A 22,562-nucleotide genomic window follows, 5' to 3' on the forward strand; every position below is an offset into this window, starting at 1 on the left:
AATCAGTGTCATCTCCCATTCTCTTTTAAAGCCAGGCGCGTCCGACCTTGGCGCATTGCTATTATGATGGCGGATTTGCTAAGCAGGAAGGAGAGATTTTCAGGAGAAGAAACTGATCTGACCTCTGATCTGAGGTGAAAGTGCGCGAGCAGATCATATCATACTATTTCACATTGTAATATTTTAATCTTTGTGTGCTGCTGCATGCTCACGTGTAACAAGCATAGTGTGTGCACGCTATGCACGAGTCAAGGCACATTTTACTAATGCGCTGTTAAAATAACAATGAAATGCTGCGTTATTGACTTTTAACCAGGTTTTTGTTGGTCAATGGCGCGATCACTTTCAGCTGCTTCAAGATAGCAATATGCCAAGAATGCACCTGAACACACCTCCCTGTAAGACCAGCATGCCCATGGGTGCAAAGATGGGAGCAGGTGCATTTGCTATTTAAACGACGCGGGCGCTGGACGGGAAATTGACAACTGTGTCGGTCTTAAACTAGCAAAGACACCACGTCGGGCTTTGCCCTGCTCTGCGCCGGGTGCAGGATAGGGACCTAAATGTTTTTGTCTAAATGTTTTTGTCCCTGACCAAATACCTGCAAAGCTTATGCTTTTCCCATCAGCCTCAGCTGTAGTTTGTGCTTCATTAGCAAATGTTTGTATGCTAACATGCTAAACCCAGATGTGAGCATGTTTAACATTACCTATAATATGGTCAAGATGTCCAGAGTCTTAACCATACCACCACAATACAGCTCAATTTTCAAGCCCACACAGTTTTACTTGCTTAACAATGTATATTTATATGTAAAACTCCATCAATCTTTCTTAATCAACTTTTCAGTGACTATTTTCTCCATTTAATTTAATCACCCCTTCATTATTCATCTTCGTTCGATGTCCAACAATAAAACATCCCCAGATGCAAGGACAGGCAGGTGTTACATCTTTGGATCAGGTGCTTTACTTGTTAAAATGTCTTAAAAGGGACACACCCACTCACACATACATCTTCATATCCGAGCACACACAGGCACGCACACACTTGCTGTGTTGAGATTAGTTATGGTCATGGCTGGCTGACTGAAATGGCTCATCCCTCATTGTTGATGCAATGTGAATAGATAGCGATGGTGGTATTTGTGTGTGTGTGTGTGTGTGTGTGTGTGTGTGTGTGTTGCCCTTGGGCAAGCTGTCTTTCTGATGCCACGCAGCTCTTAATGCAAAGCACAAAGGGTAATAGGTAATTAATATGCAACACACACTAATGTGCCTGTATGCATATGTGTGTGTGTGTCTGTGAGGTTAATACGTAATTAATATGCATCACACACTGGCATCCCAGGCAATTAAGGATCCAGTGGTGTCCGTTGATGCTTCTTAACGAGCGTCCTCTTTAATTGGAAACATTTCATTGTAAACATGTTGATTTATATGACTGGCTGTTGTTTGGTGGGATTAGAGGGAGTAAGTGATTAAGGCAGTATAAACAGAAGTTAAAGTTAAGGGCCCCATACTGTGTATCAACAGAACCATGGATTTAAATTCATTTATATGGGCGTAGACACAGCAAGGATTCAAATATGTGCGTAATGTATTAAAATACATTACTAAAACACAAATAATAAAAATCACAGGATCAAGGGCCAATATTTACAAACCTTTTGAAGACATGAAGCGCCAGTTGGTTAGTTGGCCAAATTATGTGAAATGTGCTTTTAAGGTCCAATGTGTACAAATTAATCCCAGCAAGCGTTAGATCATAAGCTTAGCATAGGTTGTGCAAGAAAAATCTGCCGAGTAAGTGCAGTTATACAGTAGTTGTCCCAAAAAAAATGGGGTGTAAAAAGTACAATATTTTTGTATCAGATTTGTTAGGGGATACTGTTCTTTATGAAAATGGAAAGGGAGGCAGTTACTATGTTTATCCCTAATTTAATAACGTATGGGGAAAAAAAAGAAGTATAAAAGTAGCATAAAATGGACAAAAAAAAACAAATTGGACCCACTTTTTGAAGGTCTCGTCTCGGAATTGACCGCATTTGTACTCGGTGTCTCGGATTTAGAGGACTGGAGATTTTATTTCAAGATGGGTCAAAACCACTACATTGCCTGTGTATTGTCTGATTTATGTGTTAACATCATTACTGTGATTGGATGTAAAACTACCTGCTTCAAATGCAACCAATAACTTGACTCATTTCTAGTTTGAAATGTGTTAACCCCTGTTCCCCGCCCCCCTTAACGCGCACTCCCAAAGTAAATGTAGGTGACAGGAGAAGAAGTTCTGGCTGGCTGGAAGATGTCAGCCAAATCGCCAGTAATAACATTTTATTCATTATAATTTTTTAAAAGAGTTTATTTGCAAAACAACATTTAAAATTACACCGCAGTGTGTAAATTCTGCAATGTAATGCATTTTTTGTATGCACTAAGTAAGGAAGCCTACAGAAAGGTTAGTGTAAGTGACGCTAGTGAAGCTAGCTAGCTAAAGTTATTAATCTGCCTCTGTACCAAAACTCTCCAGAAATCTCTTCACCCGTCACCCAAAGGGATTTAACAAATGTTAGCTATAAATATTAGCTAGTTGTGTATATACTGTAAGTTTCAGTGGTTTGGTCTGGTCTCGGTCTTGACTCAGTCTCACCCGGCCTTGGTCTTGGTCTTGTCTCGGTCTCGATACAGTCTGCTCTTGGTAGTGACTTGGTCTCGGTGTGGGTGGTCTTGACTACAACACTGTTAATTACACTACTATACTTAAACCACTGAATATCTAACAGAACTTTACAGTCAGACCAAATGAGAACAAAAAGCCAAATGGCTCACATTATTTGCTTCATTTATACTTTCTTCACTCTTCCAACTGTGCACACATTCAGCAGGATTGACATGAAAGTAAACGTTGACAGCAGAAGCACAAAAAATGGTAAGGTTGAGTTTCAATACAAAGCCTAAGTTGTAAACAGATAGTATTGTGAACCAATAAACCAGGCAAGGAAACACAGTAAATATCCTCTTCCTGCATTTGTCCAGCAGCGAGCTACTGGCCTCAAGGAACATAAACACAGCGTGTGTGTTCATGAATGATGCTGTCATACCTTCATGCATTATTGTTGAACTTCTGTGTTTGTGTGCCCGCCGCTGCATGTGTGCAATATGTGCATGGCCCGATGCATGCTCATATTTGTGTATAAATGTGTGTGAACACCAACAAACCCAGATGATAATAACGTAACAATATACAATCCAGTCAATGGGGTTTTCCTGTCTGCTGGGTGGCAGAGGAGGTCATTGTTCAGCACCTACTTATTCTCAGGCCACAAGCAAAAAGCAAGAGGTTGAGCAGGTCACAATGGCTATCGAACATAAATCAATGTATTGCTCCGGTCATAGTCTAGTGGGGGAGTTTAAACATTAGCAATACATCATAAGCTGAATCAAGTGTCAAGTTATGCTGAATAACAATGACACCGGACTACATACTATTACCATTTCAGCATTTTCATTTACTTGATGAATGTACTCCCCAGCAAAGGGCCAACAACTGCAAACACAAACTGCAAGCACTCACAGATTAGGTGTACAAAGGTCAGGATCTACAACACTCCTGAGACATGTGATGGAGGTGGGGGTCAAGTCAGCCATATGTGAGAAATGCGTGTGCATGAAATTGGTTGTGAATGGAATGACATTTTTTTGTCCCATTTAAATACAAATACCTATGCAGAACATTTGTGTTTCGGGATGCATATTTCTAAGTTTGCATATGTGGCGAGTGTATAAATCGTAGAAATGATCAGGTAATTTAGAGACATTTACAGACATTTTTGTATTACAAAAAGATTTTTTTTTTCTTCTTTCCAGCATCTGAATTAGAAATGTACAGCCATGGATTCATGTCTTTATGTTTCACAACATCAAAGTTGGAATTGGTAAATGTATAGGCGTTCACAAATTCGTACCACTTTTTCCTGAAGTGAGGAGTGTGCCAGGGCTACAAAATGTATATATGATAAATGTATATACGGGCAGTTTTGCTAAACTGCATATCTGCAGAATTAAATAAGTCATTCAGGTACATAAAGTCTTCTGCATCTCAATCTAAGTGTGCATGTATTTCAACTTCATCATTATCTCTGCAAGGGAAACAAAGTCAACAATGTGTAACTGCTGTGAACTGTTTTGTAAACTGTATCGTTTGGGAAACTCCTCGACTGACCTAAATGCATCAGGACTGTTCACAACTACCAGTCTAACCAGTCCAACAAGCCACGGCTGACTGGGACTCTGGAGACGACCAGGCTTTCATGGAAAGAAGCTGGCTGTGCTGAATGAAGCATTGTATTAATATTTCACGGACTGCAGGAATGTGTGTGTCTGTGTGTACACATATCTTTGCGAGGACATTGAGGCTGGCCCACATTTCTTCAAAGAGGTGTTTAAGGGGTTTAGACTTGGTTTTAGGGGTATAGGGTTAAAATTAGGTTTTGTTAAGGGCAAATGGAGTTAGTCACCTAGTTATGTTGGTTCTGTGGCAATTAGGGTCCTCACAAGTATATTAAAAAAAAACATGTGAATGTGTGTGCATGTTAGCAGGGGGAAGGGTAAAAGGGAGGAAGCACTTCTGGGAAAGTCAGTTTACCCAACAAGCACTCAGGAAGCACTTTAGTTGTCATGACAGCATCACCACGTTGAGATGATGGGGTGATGGAGAGGGGGCTGGAGAGGAAGATGGAGGAGAGAGAGCGAGCGATGCAGGAGGAGAGGACTGAGTGAGAGAGTGTTGTGAAAGAAGCCATGTAGCAGCTTCTAATTGAACAGGATCTAAAAACATGAATGGCGACTCTTTCTGCAATGAATCCAGTCAATTCATATTTCAGGAGATGATGGAATCAAAAAAAGACTTCCTGCCCCTTGTGGATGTATGTCATGTCATTCACCATGCTGTTCTGTTTCTTGAGCAACTCAGGGATGAGTAAGGCTTTCTGAATACTGATAACTCAGATGATAACATTTAAAAAAGGCACATGGCAAAAGAAACGGGAGCAAATACGTGACGTGCGATTTCATTCAAGTTCAGATAGTTCTGATCAACAATTTGCATCTGCAAGTTTAGGCTGCACTCTTGCATCCATGGCAGTGGAGCTAACAAAAAAGAAACTGGTTGGTTTTCTTTTGGATTTGAATACATTTTACTGGAAGATGCCTTACTTTAGCTACAACTGTGTCTTGTAAATCCTGTTTGAGATGGGCTAAATCTTTTGCATGACACAGAAATAAAAAATAATCAAATAAAAAACTAACCAAATATTATGAATAAAGCAACCCGTTGCATGCAGGTGTTGGAACTCAGATCCTTATCAGCACACATGGGTAATCATATTAAATGGCAGATGCCGCCGCGATCATGTGTGTATCTCTGTGTTGTGCAAGCTACTGTAATACCCTTGTCACCATCAACCACAAGCCCACCAGCCGCTCGTTCGCTATCCCATAAGTCCCTCAAGGGAGAAGGCAGAAAGCTTCCTCACATTACTACGCCAGTTTCTGATGGCAGCACCACCACCATGACCAGTTCGAGTTTGACATATGCTGCAGTGGAGTCTGACAGGCAGGCAAACACAGAGGAACATCAAAGGAGCCCTGACACTGAAACAAAGTATTGTCGAGGGGAATCCAGCTCTTCCCTTGACACACTTGCACGACACTGGTGGAACAAAATACTTTGTAGTTTTATGATTTTATCAGTGAGCAGCAGTTCATCATCCTGTACAGTGCTTTTAATTGATGATACTATCAGTCGTCCACATTTTCATTCGTATTCCTCAACTTCTGTCATCCTTTTCCTCTTCTCTGCCTACTCCTACCCTCCCCCAACTTCTCCTCCTCTCCCCCCCGACTTCGCTGCCCATCTCTTACCTCCAGGTCTTTTCTTCTGTCACTTGAATTCAGTGCAGCCTAAATCCAAACGTCACAAAGCTGTCAATCCCAGGACTCCTTTCAGCCTTTATTTCATCTTCCCAACATGACATTCAGCTCTCATTTCATCTTTCCAACATCCAATTTATATAATTTATTCCATTATTACAACATTGAATTCCAGCCCTTATTCCATCATCCCATTGTGTCACTTTGCACTTTTACTATGATTACAACATTTCACTCAGCTCATATGCCATTATTCTTTCACTCAAGGAACCCTTATCTCAGCCAACACTCCCTTTAATCTATAATTTGGAAATTTTTTATAATCACTTATTTCATTAAAGCAACATCCTTATTTACATCTGTATTCTACTGTACCATTGGTTTTAATGTTTTGTAGAGCTGCAAAGATTAATTATTTAATCGATTAGTTGTCAACTCTTAAATTCATCGCCAACTATTTTGTCGGTTTGAGTAATTTTTTAAGACAAAAGTCAAAATTCTCTGATTCCAGCTTCTTAAATGTGAATATTTTCTAGTTTCTTCTCTCCTCTGTGACAGTAAACTGAATATCTTTAAGTTGGGGACAGACGTGTATAAAGTACTAGAGACCCATACTTGAGTAAAAGTACAAGTGCTCTATCAAAAAAGTGACTTGAGTAGAAGTGCTCTTTATGTAGTACTAAAGTATTCAACATTTTTTGTACTTAAGTATTGCAAGTAGTTTATTTTAAAATGTACTACTCAAGTACTGAAAGTAAAAGTACAAGTCTTGTGTTATTTAGTTATTAAAGAAAGCAGTCAAAAGTTTGAATATCATATCGTTTATATTCTGTCAAATGTTTAGCCAAGGCTGTAGCTAAAGGAATTAACAAATATTAAATATATTATATATAAAATAACAAATATTAACAAATACTGAAATAAAATGTACAAGTATCACACTGTGCAAGTAAAATGAACATCCTCTCCAGCACAGTAACGATTAAAGCTCCAAAAAACGTATCACACACTAGCTAGTAACATGTGTGATGTAGCTACAGGAAAGTTAGCAAGCTAGCAAAATACAGATAAACTAGCAGCTTCACATCACAGGGTCAAAGGGTTAACATTCAAGACTCACTGCAGACTGAAACAATTCAGGAATAGCTTAAACTGCAGCAACAATGGCTAAATATAAAGAGTACAAACTTACATTGTCTCTGACTTCTGAACGGGCAACTGTAATGAAAAGAAACACGATGCGATCTCGGGGATATCTTACGTAATTAACATACACACACTGTAACCTACACAGTCTCCGTAGCGTGAGGAATTCACAACAGTAACAATGCGGCACATAAAAAAATCGGAGTAAAAGTATTTCATTCATCGCAAATATGTACTCAAGTAAAAGTGGAAGTAAGAGAAAAAAATAATACTCCAGTACAGTATAGATACAGCCTTTTAGTACTTAAGTAGAGTAGTGAAGTAGACCTACTTCGTTACTATACAGCTCTGGTTGGGGACAAAACAAGTCATTTGAGGACGTCATCTTGGGCTTTTAGGAAACACTGATCCACATGTTTCACCCTTTTCTGACATTTTATAGACCAAACAACTAATCGATTAATCGAGAAAAAAAATCAACAGATTAATCAACTATGAAAACAATTGTTAGTTGCAGCCCAAATGTTTTGTATATTTATGGTTTCAATGGAATTTCTTTGCACATGCAACCATCATATCCTGGTTCTAGAAATCCAGAAATCTCTTACACTACTTCTGACCAACCTGACTTATATCGAGATGATTGATGAGAGTACTATTGTAAACACCTTATCCAGGTTTCTGGTCAACGTCGGCCCTTGTGTTGGCGCATCCTCAACTCAATTTGCCTAGTAGCAAAATAAATAATTAAATGAAATATGAATTAGTAAATGAAAAAAATACAATGATAAACTATAGATGCTGAAATTGCTAAAATAAATAATGAAATGTGTTTGTAGTATGGCATTGTTGTTCTCATCTTTCATTACTGATGATCAGATGGAGAAGCCAGACCCAGCAGAGGGTTTAGCGCAGCCTGGCAGCCAGACAACAAACTCAGTTCTTTCTTAACTGCTCAGAGAACCCAAAATGATAAAGAAATGACATACATTGGCTGAAAAATAATGCACAGAGTGTTATAGATAGAGAGGTTTCTTATGTTCCATGCAAAAGTCATATCCTGAATATGATTCAAACCATTCAGATCTCATTCCATGACCCTAACTTTCAATCCATACAGTACTCCAATTTCTCCATTCAGCCATTATTCCCATAGTTCTTCTAGTATTCATTCAGCCTAAAATCACATCTGCGAGGCTGAACTCAATCTATAATCCCCCCTTTCCTTCTCATCCATCTCCTGATCCATCTGCCCACTTCTATCCTCAGTTATCCTTCGTCTATTGCAATCACCACTGAAACAACACTCATCCATCTCTCTGTCTCTCTGCCCTCACACCCTGTGGTGACAAACCTTCCATTTATCTTGTGTCCCCTTGTTTTGCCATCACTTCTCCTCTCCGTAATCCTCCCATCCTCCATCTATCCATCCATCTACCCATGGATGCACTCCCCTCCTCCCCCATCCCCGCTCTTCAGTCTCGCTGGGCTGACAGTGCTGCAGGCGATCACCAATTATCCCAGCTAAGTTGTGCCTACATCTTAACATCTCACGCAACCACATACAGTACAATATCTTTAGATGTCATCTGACACAATGGCATATATCTCCAGTATAACGAGATGGAATTTAAATATATTGACTTGCTATGCATCTTTCACTCTTGCTACACTGATATATACAATATAAAAATGAAATACTATGGAAATATGTGATAATTTTAATCCTATGATGTCATATGAATAAAATAATAAACAAAGGCTGGACAATAGCAGTGCAAACAACACAAATCCAACAATGCATTCCTGTGCAGATGTTACTGTACAGTTACAATGTTTTGTCCAGTGTTCTTCAGTATTTCCACACTGTGGAAACCCCTTTCTCTGTGCTGGTGTATTGTGGCTAAATTATGTCTATAAATACATATGTACTTTTGAGAAAGATGTGTGTGTGTGTGTGTGTGTGTGTGTGTGTGTGTGTGTGTGTGTGTGTGTGTGTGTGTGTGTGTGTGTGTGTGTGTGTGTGAAAATCAGGGGGAGGGTAAACAAGACAGAATTGGATTGTTGATGGAGAAAGATGGACAGATCTTTAAAGGGGAGAAGGAGCGGGGAGCAAAATGAGAGGCACTGCCAAGAGTGTAAAAGACAGGAGAATGCTGATGTAGGTGGCAGCCATAAAGATGAAGAAAAAGGGAGGGAGGGACAGATAGGCACAGAAAGGTAAAGTGAGAGAAAGAAAGACAGAGGAAAAAGGAATACAAAGTGAGAAAGATGGGGGGAAAGGAACGTGAGGCATAGACCGAAAGCAAATGAGTGAGACAAAGAAGTAGAGATGTGAGAATGAAAAAGACAAAGAGCTGTCCGTAACGAGTTCTGTCCTACATTCACAAAGGCTGCGTTAAATCATGCTCGACTAGGCAGCGCACGCAGCTAATACAGCCGGGATCCACACAGACTTACACATTTTCTCTCCCATTGTACCTGCAACCCATTGATTCCCAGTCTACAGTAAGACAAACATGCTTAAAGCACTAACCAAAAAAGGGGTATATAATAAAATGTGCATGTCTTTTTAAAAAGCACACTGACGTTCACAAAGAGGGCAAACTAGACTTAATAAACTGGAAACCAAAACGCCCAGTGCAGGTTCTCAAATCCAGATCAGCACATGTACAGAACCTCCACATCTGAAAGGCAACCCAAAACCATCCCCCCAAAAATATAAAGACTGAATACATAACTCCTTACGACATGAGGTCCAGGCACTCTTCCAACGTCTCAAAAGCAGAATTCAACACTTATTAATCCAGAGTGAGTAAAATGCACATGAAAAAGTGTTTGCTAGAGCAGTGAACACATATGGTTACAAAGCTGAGAGAGAGGAAATCCTGCCATGTTTCTCTCTGTAGACACGTTCAAAGGCCGGCAGTCTCATCTGCATATGAAACTGTGGGAACAAAAAAAAATAATCATCTTGTAGCTTCATTAACTGCCAGGAGTGTGTTCTAATCTGACAGCTTACTGTTAAATTTGTTTACTCCCTTTTGCTGTACATATGGACCATGACACAAAATTATTCATTTTTTTTTTAATCAATTTCACTTTGAGCACCGTAGATGTTTTCATTCTTAAACATTTAACCAATGGGAAAGAAATTTGCATATCACACAACTTCATCTTCATGGAATGCAAAACACTAATGAAAAGGAAAATCAGTTAAACCGTCTGCAACTTTGTTCTGTTGCAACAGGACGGTGAAAACAGGCAATGCTCTCAGCTTCTTGCAATACATGGTGGCAGGGTCAGATTTGATCCCAGTGTCATCAAAATAACACAACCCTTTGTGTATAGGGGTACAAAGGGAATGCCACCGTTTGGCTGTCTCTCTAAACTTCAGTCTACACCAGAAAAGACTTTCTTCGTTGCTGTCCACACTAGTTCCACAGACATGAAATCACTTCTGTTACACGTTTTATTTTTTATCTATGGAAAAGTTTCAAACTAAGTATACAGGTTTTTGGACCTTGTAAATAATATTATTAAGAAAAATCTGCCCTCTAGACAATTAAAAAGTGGAAGAATGGTTTCCTCCATGTTGCTTTTAATTGATGACATATATGCATATGCACAGTATGATACGGTCGATAATATATCCACATTTCTCAAGTGAAGACATACAAAATATATACTCTTGTAAACTATGCATTTCAATGTCTCTTTTCCTTCTATAAACTAAGATTCTGTGCTTGATTTAGTGCTACTAAAACACATTTCTAAAACTGCAAACAGAGGTATTGCACATGCACCTGGAGCAATGCAGCTGATATACAATGAATAATGTATTGCTGTTGGCGCCATCAAAGTATGTTTCTTTTTACTTCAAAGAATCCCTAAGCCTAAGAGTCTCCAGCCATGCTGGCAACTCTGTGAGGTTGTACATACAGACATGACTTAATACTAATGTAAGCATGCTAAAACTCACAATGGCAATAATACCATGCCAAAGTTTATCAGGTAAATGTTTGCCATGGTCTCCACTCTAGTTTAGCATATTAGCATGCTAATATTTGCTAATTAGCACTAAACACAAAGTACAGATGAGGCTGATGGGATTGCCATATACTTTGCAGGTCATAAACTAAAGTATTGGACAAATATAATGATGGCACTTGATGACATGTTAAAGCTTTTACAATTCATCCTAAAGGGAGATGTGAATATCTGTATGCCAAAGTACATGATGTTCCATCCAGCATTTATAGATATAGAGACAGATATTTCAGGCTCTCCCCATGGTGGTGGTAGAGAAAAACTAGAGATCAACAACGCCATTGGGGAGCTTTAATGTCTGTACAAAATCCATGCCGACCCATCTAAAAGTTGTTGAGATATTTCAGTCGGGTGGGGGGGGGTGTTTCTGTCCAACGGATTGTGACAGTCAATCTGTAACTCGCCATCCCTAGAGCCAGGCTGCTAGCATGCTAAAGACGGGAGAAAACGAAACTGCAGTCTACAGTATTTTCTGTACCATAAGCATTAGCATGACAACAACTAAAGCAGATTGCCAATAATGCAGGAAGATACAAGTCCAAGTGCCCAAAAAGTCACAAGATTGCATTATTTTTGGAATAAAACTACTGTACATGTTGTGTAATTCTGTCCACACACATACATCACATTTGAGTACAGTATTCATGCCATGCACAATACATAACATCCTTAAAGATGTCCCTTCCCTAAACTGCACAAATTCAGTAGATGTTTATGAATACTCATGACTACAGCCGGTTGTTACGCAGCACTGATATACACACTACTGAATGAGCTCTCATGTATTACTACTGAACACCATAATGCTTTTTCTTATTTAGCCTCGTCAGCCACATAGAGTATCTGTAAAAGTCTGTGTGACTGTACAATTTGTGGCAGTGTGACTCCAGGCAGGCCAGTGGCACACTGACAGCATTTCCTAATGATCTCCCCATAGAGACTCCCCATGTCTGACGAAGTTAAGCAAGAGACGGTGCACACTATATTACACCAGCTGCTATCTTTTAAGAATAGATTATAGTGAACTGAATGCCAAGAAGAGAGGTGCTGGTTCTAAAAGGCCACAATTTACTTACCAGACCAAGCTGTTCTATTATTTGCCGTTACCACTTAAGTCATTATATCCACATTATTTATCTTAAAACTAATTGTCAAATATTTTGTTAAAGCACCAATTGCCAACCCTACAATATTGTCGCAATATCGACATTGAGGTATTTGGTCAATAATATCGTGATATCTGATTTCCTCCACATCGCACAGTCCTAGTCCAATGTATGCAATCATGAAGGCTCTGTGGCACAGGAATAATGTATATGTGTATTAACACTGAAGCCATGGCTAGTTGGACCAGCATTTTTTTTTTTTGGTACCGCTGAAACTAAAGAGGACAAGGAATTGTTTTGTGCTATGGAGTAGGTTTATAGAATTCAGATTTATTACGGTGCATGTACACACTCACTCACACACGTTCAAATTGCAAAAGCAAAAGATAAAGTAAACCTCTGCATGTACTGTTTAAGAGTGTGCCATTTGTAGTGGAGAATTTGAGACCAATCTTTTAGTTCATCGCTGGAGCCCGACAACTGATTGGTAGGGTGTTGTGTGAAGAGATGAAACACTTGATAGCTACCAAATAATCACACATATCAACGTTCTGTACCACACAGCTTCCTAACGCTGTGATATTTGGGCTCGAGCCAGAGCAGAACCGAGGCTGTATGAGAGCAGCAAAGTGCTGCAGAGCTCGGGGGAATACTGTACACTAAGCTGGGGAGAAAACCAAACAGCAAGAAACACTCTTAGTGAAAGAATAAAAACAGATCTCACTCAAGCACACAATACTAAAAACAAACAAGTGCATGTATATAAAAATAAACAGATAGAACGAAGATTGCAACCCAAAGCTAACACACATGCATGTGCACCCACAAACCTTAAAAAAAGACTGAACATGTAAACCTTGGATGATGATTTAAAAAAAGTAGCAAATTCTCACATTTAAGAAGTTTTGATAAATGATTAACTGATTATCAAAATAATTGCCGACATATTATCAATGGATTCATTAATTAATCAACTAACCGTTTTAGCATGACTCCGCACACAAACTTCTCCCTCTTACCTTGACAGGACCCGTTGATTTCCTCAAATCCCGGCTGGCACACACACTTCCCGATCGGCACCAGCCATTCTCCCTCTGTGCTGCAATGCATCCTGGGAGGCTCATATAAAGGCAGGGAGTTATTGACGCAGTGGCCGACTACCTCCACCAGCTGCGAGGCCTCTGAGCCCGGGATGGTGTCGGGGAACTCGGCCAAGCTCTTCACCAGAAACGGGCAGCGTTTGTAGAAAACACGCACCGAGACTAAAGCAATACACGCTCCCAAATCCTGAAATGCCAGGTAGACACCCTTATGGGTCAAGGGACCTAGATCACGGACTTCGGTGTTGAGCTTCATCACGCGGTCCCCCAGGTCCAGCTCGGTGAAGCTCTCATCAGCTGCTATGGTGTCAATTTTGATGTATCTGCTCTCCTTCAATGCCCTGTCCTCTTCCTCAGTCATCCCCGTTCCATCTCTCATCTCTCCGTCCTCCATTTCCTCCTCGGCCCCGTCCGTTTCGTAGTAATACATGTTAAACGTCTCCTTGCAGGTCCCGACCCCACCGGGCAGGCTGTTGCAGTCTCTCAAGGTAAACTTGAGCTCAATGAAGACCCGCTGGGCACCCTCAGTCAGGATCCAATTGGTGTGGAGCCAGTTGTTCTGGTTCTGCTCCATCACCCGGCAAACTTGGTAGGTGTGGATGGGAGCGTAGTCCTCGTCTACTTCCCCGATCTCCTCCCACTGAGGCCGAGAAAAGAGGGAGATTAATCAAGAGGGGAGCACAAAAGAGGGGAATGATAAAACTATCACAATCACTTCCCTTTGATGACAAAGTAGAGCTGGGGATCAAACCTTATTACTTTTTTGGCTCTGACCGACAGTGGTTTAAGTATAAACTCTTAGGAACAATAATAGATGCTAAGCTATCATGGAATTCCAACACTGATGTCATCTATAAAAAAAAAAAAAAAAAAAAAAAGTCTGCAGTGTTTCATGCGGAAGCTGAGACAGTTCAAAGTAGAAAGAAACATGATGGTCCTTTTCTATCGCTCTTTTGTTAAGAGTATTTTAACTTTCTGCTCCATTGCCTGGTATTTGTCTTTGTCAGTGACAAACAAAAGTAAATTACATGGCCAGCAAGATTGCTGGACATCAGCTACATTCTCTGACCACGATCTGCGAATCCAGGGTAGTGAGGAAAGGACAAGCAATTTGCGGTGACGGGCTACATCCCCTATTCCAGGCGTATGAGGTGCTGCCGTCAGGCAGAAGATATAGGGTGCCGTCCTTACAAACCAACTGGGCTCGCAAATCATTTATTCCTACCAGCATTACACTACTGAATAAGTTAGGGAAAATAACTTGTTCCTTTCTGTGTGATAATACTGCACTTTGGTATAATATTAAAATGTCACGGATAATGTTGCACCTTACTATTGATAGCCCACTGGTGCTAATGATACTGCACTTTACTATTTTATAATGTAGAGATACTTGGTGTATTGTCGTTGTGCGGGGGGGAGGTAGGGTTCAGTGGTCCGTCTGTCAGAATGGCAACGCGCCATTACAGTGTTATACAGTAGCTGGTCAAGGTGGAGGTACCTATAACCAGGATGCTATCTGTTTTTGGATCATGCACAACAAAACAAGACAGCATTAAATCCCCCTTGCAATACCATGGGTATAATGCCACTTGGCCAGGAATGCCAAACACTTAAATATGCACTTCAATATTCAATGGAAAACACAGTGCTTTCAAGACGTAGAGCGGAGTTCACTTTGCGGCGAAAACGAAATAATTTCACCAAGGAAACTCTCGTTCTTTCCTCGGGAGTGTCTGAATCCAAAACCCCGATCTTTTTCCTAAACTTAACTAGTCGTTTTGGTGCCTAAACCTTAACTGTCATCGCTGCATGACGCTTACTTTTTCTGGATGAACTCTACTACCTGATGGCTCCTGAAAGAACGGTCATCTGCCGGTGCCTGCAGCCGGCTTACAGTCACCTATTGGCGGCATCCCGGAGCTCTGTAGCGGCTAAATACAACCAGCAATTGCTGCTCGGATTTTATCGTTCTATCGCACTATAGACTATTCACGTTACAGCGCTCTACTTAGTTTAAAATACTTCTATTTTAGATATATAATATATGGTCTATTGGTAAAGTAGCATTGATCACTTTGAGAGGGAGATAGATTTTGTCCCCACAGGAGATCAAAATAATTCAGCAGAGGCATGGATATGTAGACCAGAAAGGGGGAAATCCAACGCATTCCCCCCCGGAAAATCGCACCCTACTTATAACTACATTGTTATAAGTGTGTGTGTGTGTGTGGGGGGGTCTAACTGTGTGTCAATCACTGCTCATGCACACACATTCATTCTCCCTTGTGAGAGGAGGGGCTTAGGAGACTGTTTTGGGCTTTAGTACTGGATTTGCACAATCCTACCTACAGCACCTTTAATGATGTAGCAAAGAAGAAAATCAGAAGAAAGTTCTGATACAGAAGTTTTATCTATATTTGGACGTTTTTTGCGAGTGTTGCGATATATTGCACACGTGTAACTCTCTGAGCCTTGAGCATTTATTTAAATGAAAAGGTTTGAGAAATTGAAAAGGGGAAAGGTCTTTTTGGTGGAACTACTAATACATCCGAGACATATGAAACGTGATAAGGGGCCCCAACTACACACTGCTTTTTTGTAAGGGGTCACAAGTCAAAATGGTTTGATCTTTAACTCTACTTTCTTATACATTTTGGTTATGTTAAATATTAATCTGAAAAGGAACTGTCAGATAAATGTTGCGGAGTACAAAATAGTATAATATTTTAAAACATTTATTTGGGCAATTTCAGCTATTTGGACAAAGTTCTTACAGTTGTTTAAACAGCATTTGACATGCGAACTTTGGCTCCTTGTGTAAAAAGGTTTTTGTCGAAAACGAGCTTAGATTCCTTCTCAATGTATGGTTTTAAAAAAAGTATAGTAATGGTATTAGTGCCAAAACTCATTATCATTGTTATCATCTGTGCGTTCTCTATTGCTATACCTCTGTATGTAAGTGTGTCTGTATGCATCCATTCCTGCCTGTCTGTGTGTGTGCATGTATGTAAATGATTCCGTCTCATTTGCTTCATTGTGAGCGTCTGCATCCATGCCTGTGTGTCAGACAGCAGCATTAATTCCCTCTGCAGGTCTCCTGGGACGTGGCTATTATCTGCATCACTAGCACTCTCCCATGGCTAATACAGGCGCTTCATCATGTCACTGTAATATGGCCAGAGGGACCAGACTATGATCCGGTGTTATAGCTTAATAGCCCATATTAATCAATCCTCGCTGTAGCCGTTGTGTACAACCTCCTGTCTTTGTCTTCTCTCTCGCTTCTCTTTGTCATGTTCTCCATCTGTCTCTTTTTTCCATTCCTCCCTGCTTTAGTCTGCCTCTTTTGTTTCGGAGTATCGTCATTCAGTTTCTGAAACATTTGTGAATAAATTAAGGCATTGTCAAAGTTACTAGACATTATGTGAAATGCACATGCCTTCGTGTTGATATGCTTATAGTGTGCGTTTGTGCTCTTGAGCTTCCATCTTTGAGAGGACCAGTTTGAGTTTTAGGCCGTGAGAGTGAGGCCATTTCTGAAAGTACATACATTTCAACCAATCGGAATTCTGCCATGGGCTGTTTGAGGGTTGACACTTCGTTTAAAAGGCAGGGTTGGTATTGTCGAAAAGCTAGCAAGATTTCAAAGTAGCATGGCTCCGACCCACACACAGAAGTGTTCAAGCACCGCTGCGGCTTGCGTTGCTGCGCTGCTGTTTCAGAGCAGAGTGGAGAAAGGACCGCAACTTTACTTCGTGTCTCATTCATCAGTAATAGTATCATACCAAATGTTTAAAACGAACATGACTACTGTTAGCAATGCGGCGACGATGCTCATTGAGCTCCGGCTAGTACACGGGAAGGGTAGAGTAGGCGCACAGGGCAAGGAGGCATTTCATTGGTTCTTTCTAGGCGGACCACGAGGCAGTGATTGGTGGGCGTTTTTACAGGATTACAGAAGCTACAGATGGCGGATCTTTTTTCGCTCCTTTTTCAGAGCCCATTAGTTATGTATTGCTGTAGGGGTGTAAAGACCATTTCAAGCAATGTATAAAAAAACTGTATATTGGAAATAGTTACCAACCCTGCTGTTAAGAGTAAAGGCTAGACATAGTTTAGGTTAAGGTTACAATAAGTGCATTATGTTAATGAGGGCCCTCACAAGTACACTGCAGATGCACAGATCTGCATGTGCTTGTGTGTGACTGAGTGACTATCTCTCCCAGACTCCAGCCCAGTCACTCCCAGTGCAGACATTAAGCCTCTTACTGGTTAGATCACACTGATCCACCAGCCTGCTGAGTTTTACACAGCTTAACAAACACATGCACGAATGCACGCACACACGCACGCATAAAGATCACTAGACGTGCTTTCATTCAATTTTCAACGGCATTTTAATTGAACTTTTGAAATGTTGAATGAAATGTGACTTAGGTGAGATTCCATCAACTAGTTTGGTTAGAATAAACTAGGATACAGCTTAGTTTTGTCAGAAGTTGTCATGAAATGATATCTTAACTTTAGTGATGCATGTTCTGGTAAAGCAATGCTAGAAATGATACATCTTAAGTATAAAACAAAGGGCTAGTATTCATGCAGAAAAAGACTGATTTGGTACAGTAGGCACCGGCAGAAGGAATGGATTGTGATGACTTTGAGCATGGTTTTCCAGGCATGAGCTGCTTTACTAGAAGTTCAAGTGTTTATTCCATGGGATCTTTAAAACCATTGTACAGGGTATTAGGTGGGCAGGGGCCTCCGAGGTCAAACACAAAGCTCGTTGCAGAGGGCAACATACTAACACAGCGGGGTCAGGACCACCCATGCTAATATGAGGCACTGTAAAAACAAATGCATGCACTAATAGTGTATCCTTTTAAAACCCCATGACTGCTTGTAGGTTCATTTTACAGTAGATCTAGGTCTGCTTTGCGTCTCAATGATTATAAGCAATTCACCATCCATTTGTTTTGAAAATGTGAAAAAGTTCCAAAAAAAAAAAAAAAAGTCCACTTACTCCTAGTGGTGTTTAGTCATAAAGATACTTTTGGATTTACCCACTGAAGTCTCTTTCCTTAAAACAATATCCCATTTACTCAGAATAATGCACAGATAACTGTAAGCCGTTCCTATAAAAAATGGTTGACAGCAAATAATGTGAATTCTCATCAGTAAGCAGGACATTATCTTTTTTTTTTTTTTTTTTTTTAAATAGGATCAATTCTGATGTATTTTTTCAAAGCTTTGAGCAACATGAACTACATTCCATGTGCTTATATTATTTTAGGGTGGCAGCAGAAGTTGAATGAATGAATCCATTTCACACACCATAACTCACACGATTAACAACTAAACAAAGGAATAGGCTGAAGCTCAAGGCTTTTTTTGCCTATCCTGTACAATCCATAACTTAACCCAAAATATCAGCAATACAAAAGAAAGAAAAAAAAGAAGACCATACTAAATTAGTTAGTTAATTATTTTACATTGTAATGTTTAATTATTTTACATTTAAAGAAAACTCTGCAGATAGGTACAAAATTTGAACTCATCCCTAGGTCCATTCCATAATTTAACTCCCAGAACTGAAATACATCTGTATTTTACATTGGTTCTCACGTCACGTTTCAAAGATACACAAAGCTGTTAAATTATCATTTCCTTCTCTTAATGGCATTGTTTTCAATACAATCAGTTTAAAAAAAGGTACATTTCTAAGAACCTTGACACCAAAGACCAAAACGGGCTGCATGGCTAGATACCACTAGCAGTAAGCTCTGTTTGGTTTGATTTGAGCAAATTTATTGTTTTTGGTCCCAATGGTGGTAAATGGTCCTAATAATGTAGAGGTTCTTAATTTCAGTCCAATTCAGACCTTCTCACGCAGCCCTAGCCTCTTTCACCTCTGCATCGCCTCTCCACTTCGCTCCCTGCACTGAACTGTCCCTATAGGCATCCTTCCAGCTCCTCATTAGTGTGTGTGTGTATTTGTTTAGTAGACTATAATATGTGTGGGTGTGCGCGTGTGTCACATCCGTCAGCAGACCCCCTGTGGCTGTGCCGAGTGCCCTCCAGGCTCTAAGTCAATAAAGCTGTCTCCAACTTATTATTACCGGCCATTACTGCTGACCGTCATGGCACTTTGATAGAACTGTCCCTCTCACTCTTTATCCATACAATACCCCCCACACACACACACACGCCTCCATCTAATTCACTCCAACATCCCTATTCTTGTGTCACATTCCTCTGCCTTTTCATGTCATCCGTGTCTATCATCATTTTCCCTCTGTGTCCTCTATTCTTCCTTTAATTATCCAATCTTAAGTCTAACCTAGAAACACTGTTCGACCGCCCCCGCCCCACCCCCTCCCCTTCTCCATCACCGCCCTCCACTTGCTAAGATGAACGTTTTTCACTAGTTTATGACATTTGATAGATTCGCAATTAAATATTCTCCTCATATCCTTCAGCACTATTGAAAAGCACAAGCAGGCAAAGCTAAACCAAACTCAACCCTCTCTTGCAACTTTTAGTCAGACAGATTCTCAGTCTGAATTCTGTATCAAGCCCCATTTTTACAGATTCACAGTGATGGGGAAATGGTGGGCTAGTTTTGGCTCGTTTCTCTTTGTGCAACGTTTGAAGGGTTTTCTACCGTCATGAAGGCTCAGCGTGTGGTGTGTGTCAGCTAGCCATCGGCTTCAGTCTGTGTTTTCTTTTGATGAATCTTTTAACAGAAGAATTGAGGCGACGTCAGGCGACACAACGCGTTTCATAAGTCAACCTACTGTCAGTGCTAGGTTCTTTGAGGTGGACTTGGTGTGTCAGGGTTTTTACAGGCCCAGTGGACATTGCCTACTAATGTTCGGATAAAGACGGAGCAAAATGGGAGGTAATTGAGACAGATGGACAGTAAAATGATCTATATTGTGGGCTCTATCCCTTTGATGGCATCTTCCTTCCCGACATGTTATATTCTTGTTCCTTCAAGATGCTTGAAGCAGCAGCATCCACCTGATTGCATATGATCGGCAACCCTATTTAAGCACTCCTCCAATGCAATGGGAACAGGAAGTAATGGATGCTTTAGGTGACAAAGGGTTGACAGCCAAACAGTTCCAAATGGGCAAGTGAACAACACTACATTATTGTTATTGCAAAGGATGCAAACTATTAATTAACCGCCTGAAATTCCAATTATGACATTCTAAAATACCAACTCAGTCTCTTCGAACTATAGCTCAGCCTCAAGTAACGTCCTTGAACTTTGGTGGTTGTTTTCTTTCCAATAATACTATTTTCTTCTCTGTACCAGCGAAATAACTGTATGTTAGGGGTGTAACGATCCATCTACTACATCGATGTATCGACTTATATTCCTATGATCCAACTACATTGATCTGTGCTCGGCGAGTTGGCCTTTTGGACAACATATATCAATCTAACATCGTTTTAAAATGTAATAAATCGATTGTATCGATACTAGGAAATAACCCATTGGATTTAAGCACGTCAGACTTTATATGGATGTTTTTTCTTAGCACTTTTAATGATAAAGGCTTTAAACATTACTCAATTCAGTCTGCCTATCCGTGACGTCATCGCCCCGTGCCAGCAGCAGCGCAAAGGCGCAAAGACAACAAAACATAGCATGGCGGATGGCAGAGGAGAAGCCGACGAGCGAGAAATTATCAAGCCACCATTGCGGTCCAGTGTGTGGAAACACTTTGGCTTTTGCAAAGGCGGAGATGTTCTAAATAAGTCGCTCGCTGTTTTTAGGATATGTAAAGGTCAAGTAAAGTACAACGGCAACACGACAAATCTCTCCAACCACCTACTAAGGTGCCATGGGATTTCACACAACACCGACCGTCCAGGCAGCGATATTACGAATCCCACTATGGCCACGCCAAGACCCGCCCTTCAATAGCGTTCACACACTACTATTGGCCAGGCGTCCATGCTTATATGTACAGGTCCTATCCCCTGACCAATCCCCTAACCCTAACCTTAACCACTTGAGGTGAAATGCCTAACCCCAACCAATCCAGCTGCTTCGTAGGGCGGGTCTTGGCGTGGCCATAGTGGGATTCGTAATTTTGCGTCCAGGCACCTCTTGCAGCGTTCCCGCTGCTACAGCAGCGAAAGGTAAGGTCAACTCTGCAGAAGCCTCAGGTCTCGCCTGCATGTTTAGTCAGAGACTAGGCCAAAACTCAGCTCGGGCGAAAAACATCACGGCAACAATTGCCAAGTTTATCTGCAAAGACATGCGACCCTACAGTGTGGTTGAAAATCCGGGATTCCGTGAAATGATTCAAACATTGGAGCCAAGGTACACAATACCAAGCCGACCACACTTCTCAGAAAAGGTTATTCCTGCATTGTACGAAAGTACTAAGAATGATGTGAAGCTGTCGCTTTCTCAAGCTGAACGAGTAGCGATAACGACAGATGGCTGGACGTCATGCTCAAATCAAGGGTATGTGACAATTACCTCTCATCACATTGATCCGGAGTGGAAAATGAAGACCTTTGTTCTGCAAACCAGAGTTTTAAATGAAGCCCATACTGGTAAAAATATTGGCGCGTTACTGCGTGAAGCCTGCATGGAGTGGAAAATCTCCGACAAGAATCCTGCCATCGTCACAGATAACGCCAGGAATATGATTGTGGCCGGTGCAGAAGCCCAGTTCAGTCCACACATTACCTACTTCGCACATACACTCAACATTGCATCGCAGAAGGGTTTGGGGGTGGACCGTGCTTCCAGGTTGTTGTGGAAAGTGCGAAAAATTGTTGGATATTTTCACCGCAGCCCGATTGCATGTCACGCCCTACAAACTCTGATGGATTTACCAAAACATAAACTGATCTAAGAAATAATCACCAGATGGAACAGTTCATTCAAAATGCTTGAACGTTTTTTGGAACAACAGCCAGCTATAATGGCAATTCTGATGTCCAAGGATCTACGAAAGGGGGTCACAGATGTAGGCACGCTGAGTGAGAGGGATATTGCCAACATGGATGACATTGTTCAGTTGATGGGTCCTGTCAAAATGGCAACCACTGTGATGTGTGAAGAAGACCAGCCAACTCTCTCTGTAATTGCTCCTCTTCAAGCAAAACTGCTGAAACACCTACAGCCATGCGAAGACGACTCAACCCTGGTTGCAGAGATTAAGAGGGTGATGGCCAGTGACCTCTCCACACGCTAC

The 22,562-nt window shown here is 40.9% G+C and overlaps 1 protein-coding gene across 1 annotated transcript in view; it reads right to left on the minus strand.

Moving 5' to 3' along the window:
• The window catches only part of epha5 (EPH receptor A5), a 72,723-nt gene that overhangs the window by 37,632 nt on the left and 12,529 nt on the right, over positions 1–22,562 (minus strand). Inside the window, exon 3 of the mRNA XM_028601013.1 lies at positions 13,255–13,975. Within this exon, the coding sequence (XP_028456814.1) occupies positions 13,255–13,975 (721 nt within the window). The remainder of the gene's footprint in view (positions 1–13,254; positions 13,976–22,562) is intronic.

This window comes from Perca flavescens, chromosome 16, assembly GCF_004354835.1.
Source record: "Perca flavescens isolate YP-PL-M2 chromosome 16, PFLA_1.0, whole genome shotgun sequence".
In the NCBI taxonomy this organism is placed as follows: Eukaryota; Metazoa; Chordata; class Actinopteri; order Perciformes; family Percidae; genus Perca; species Perca flavescens.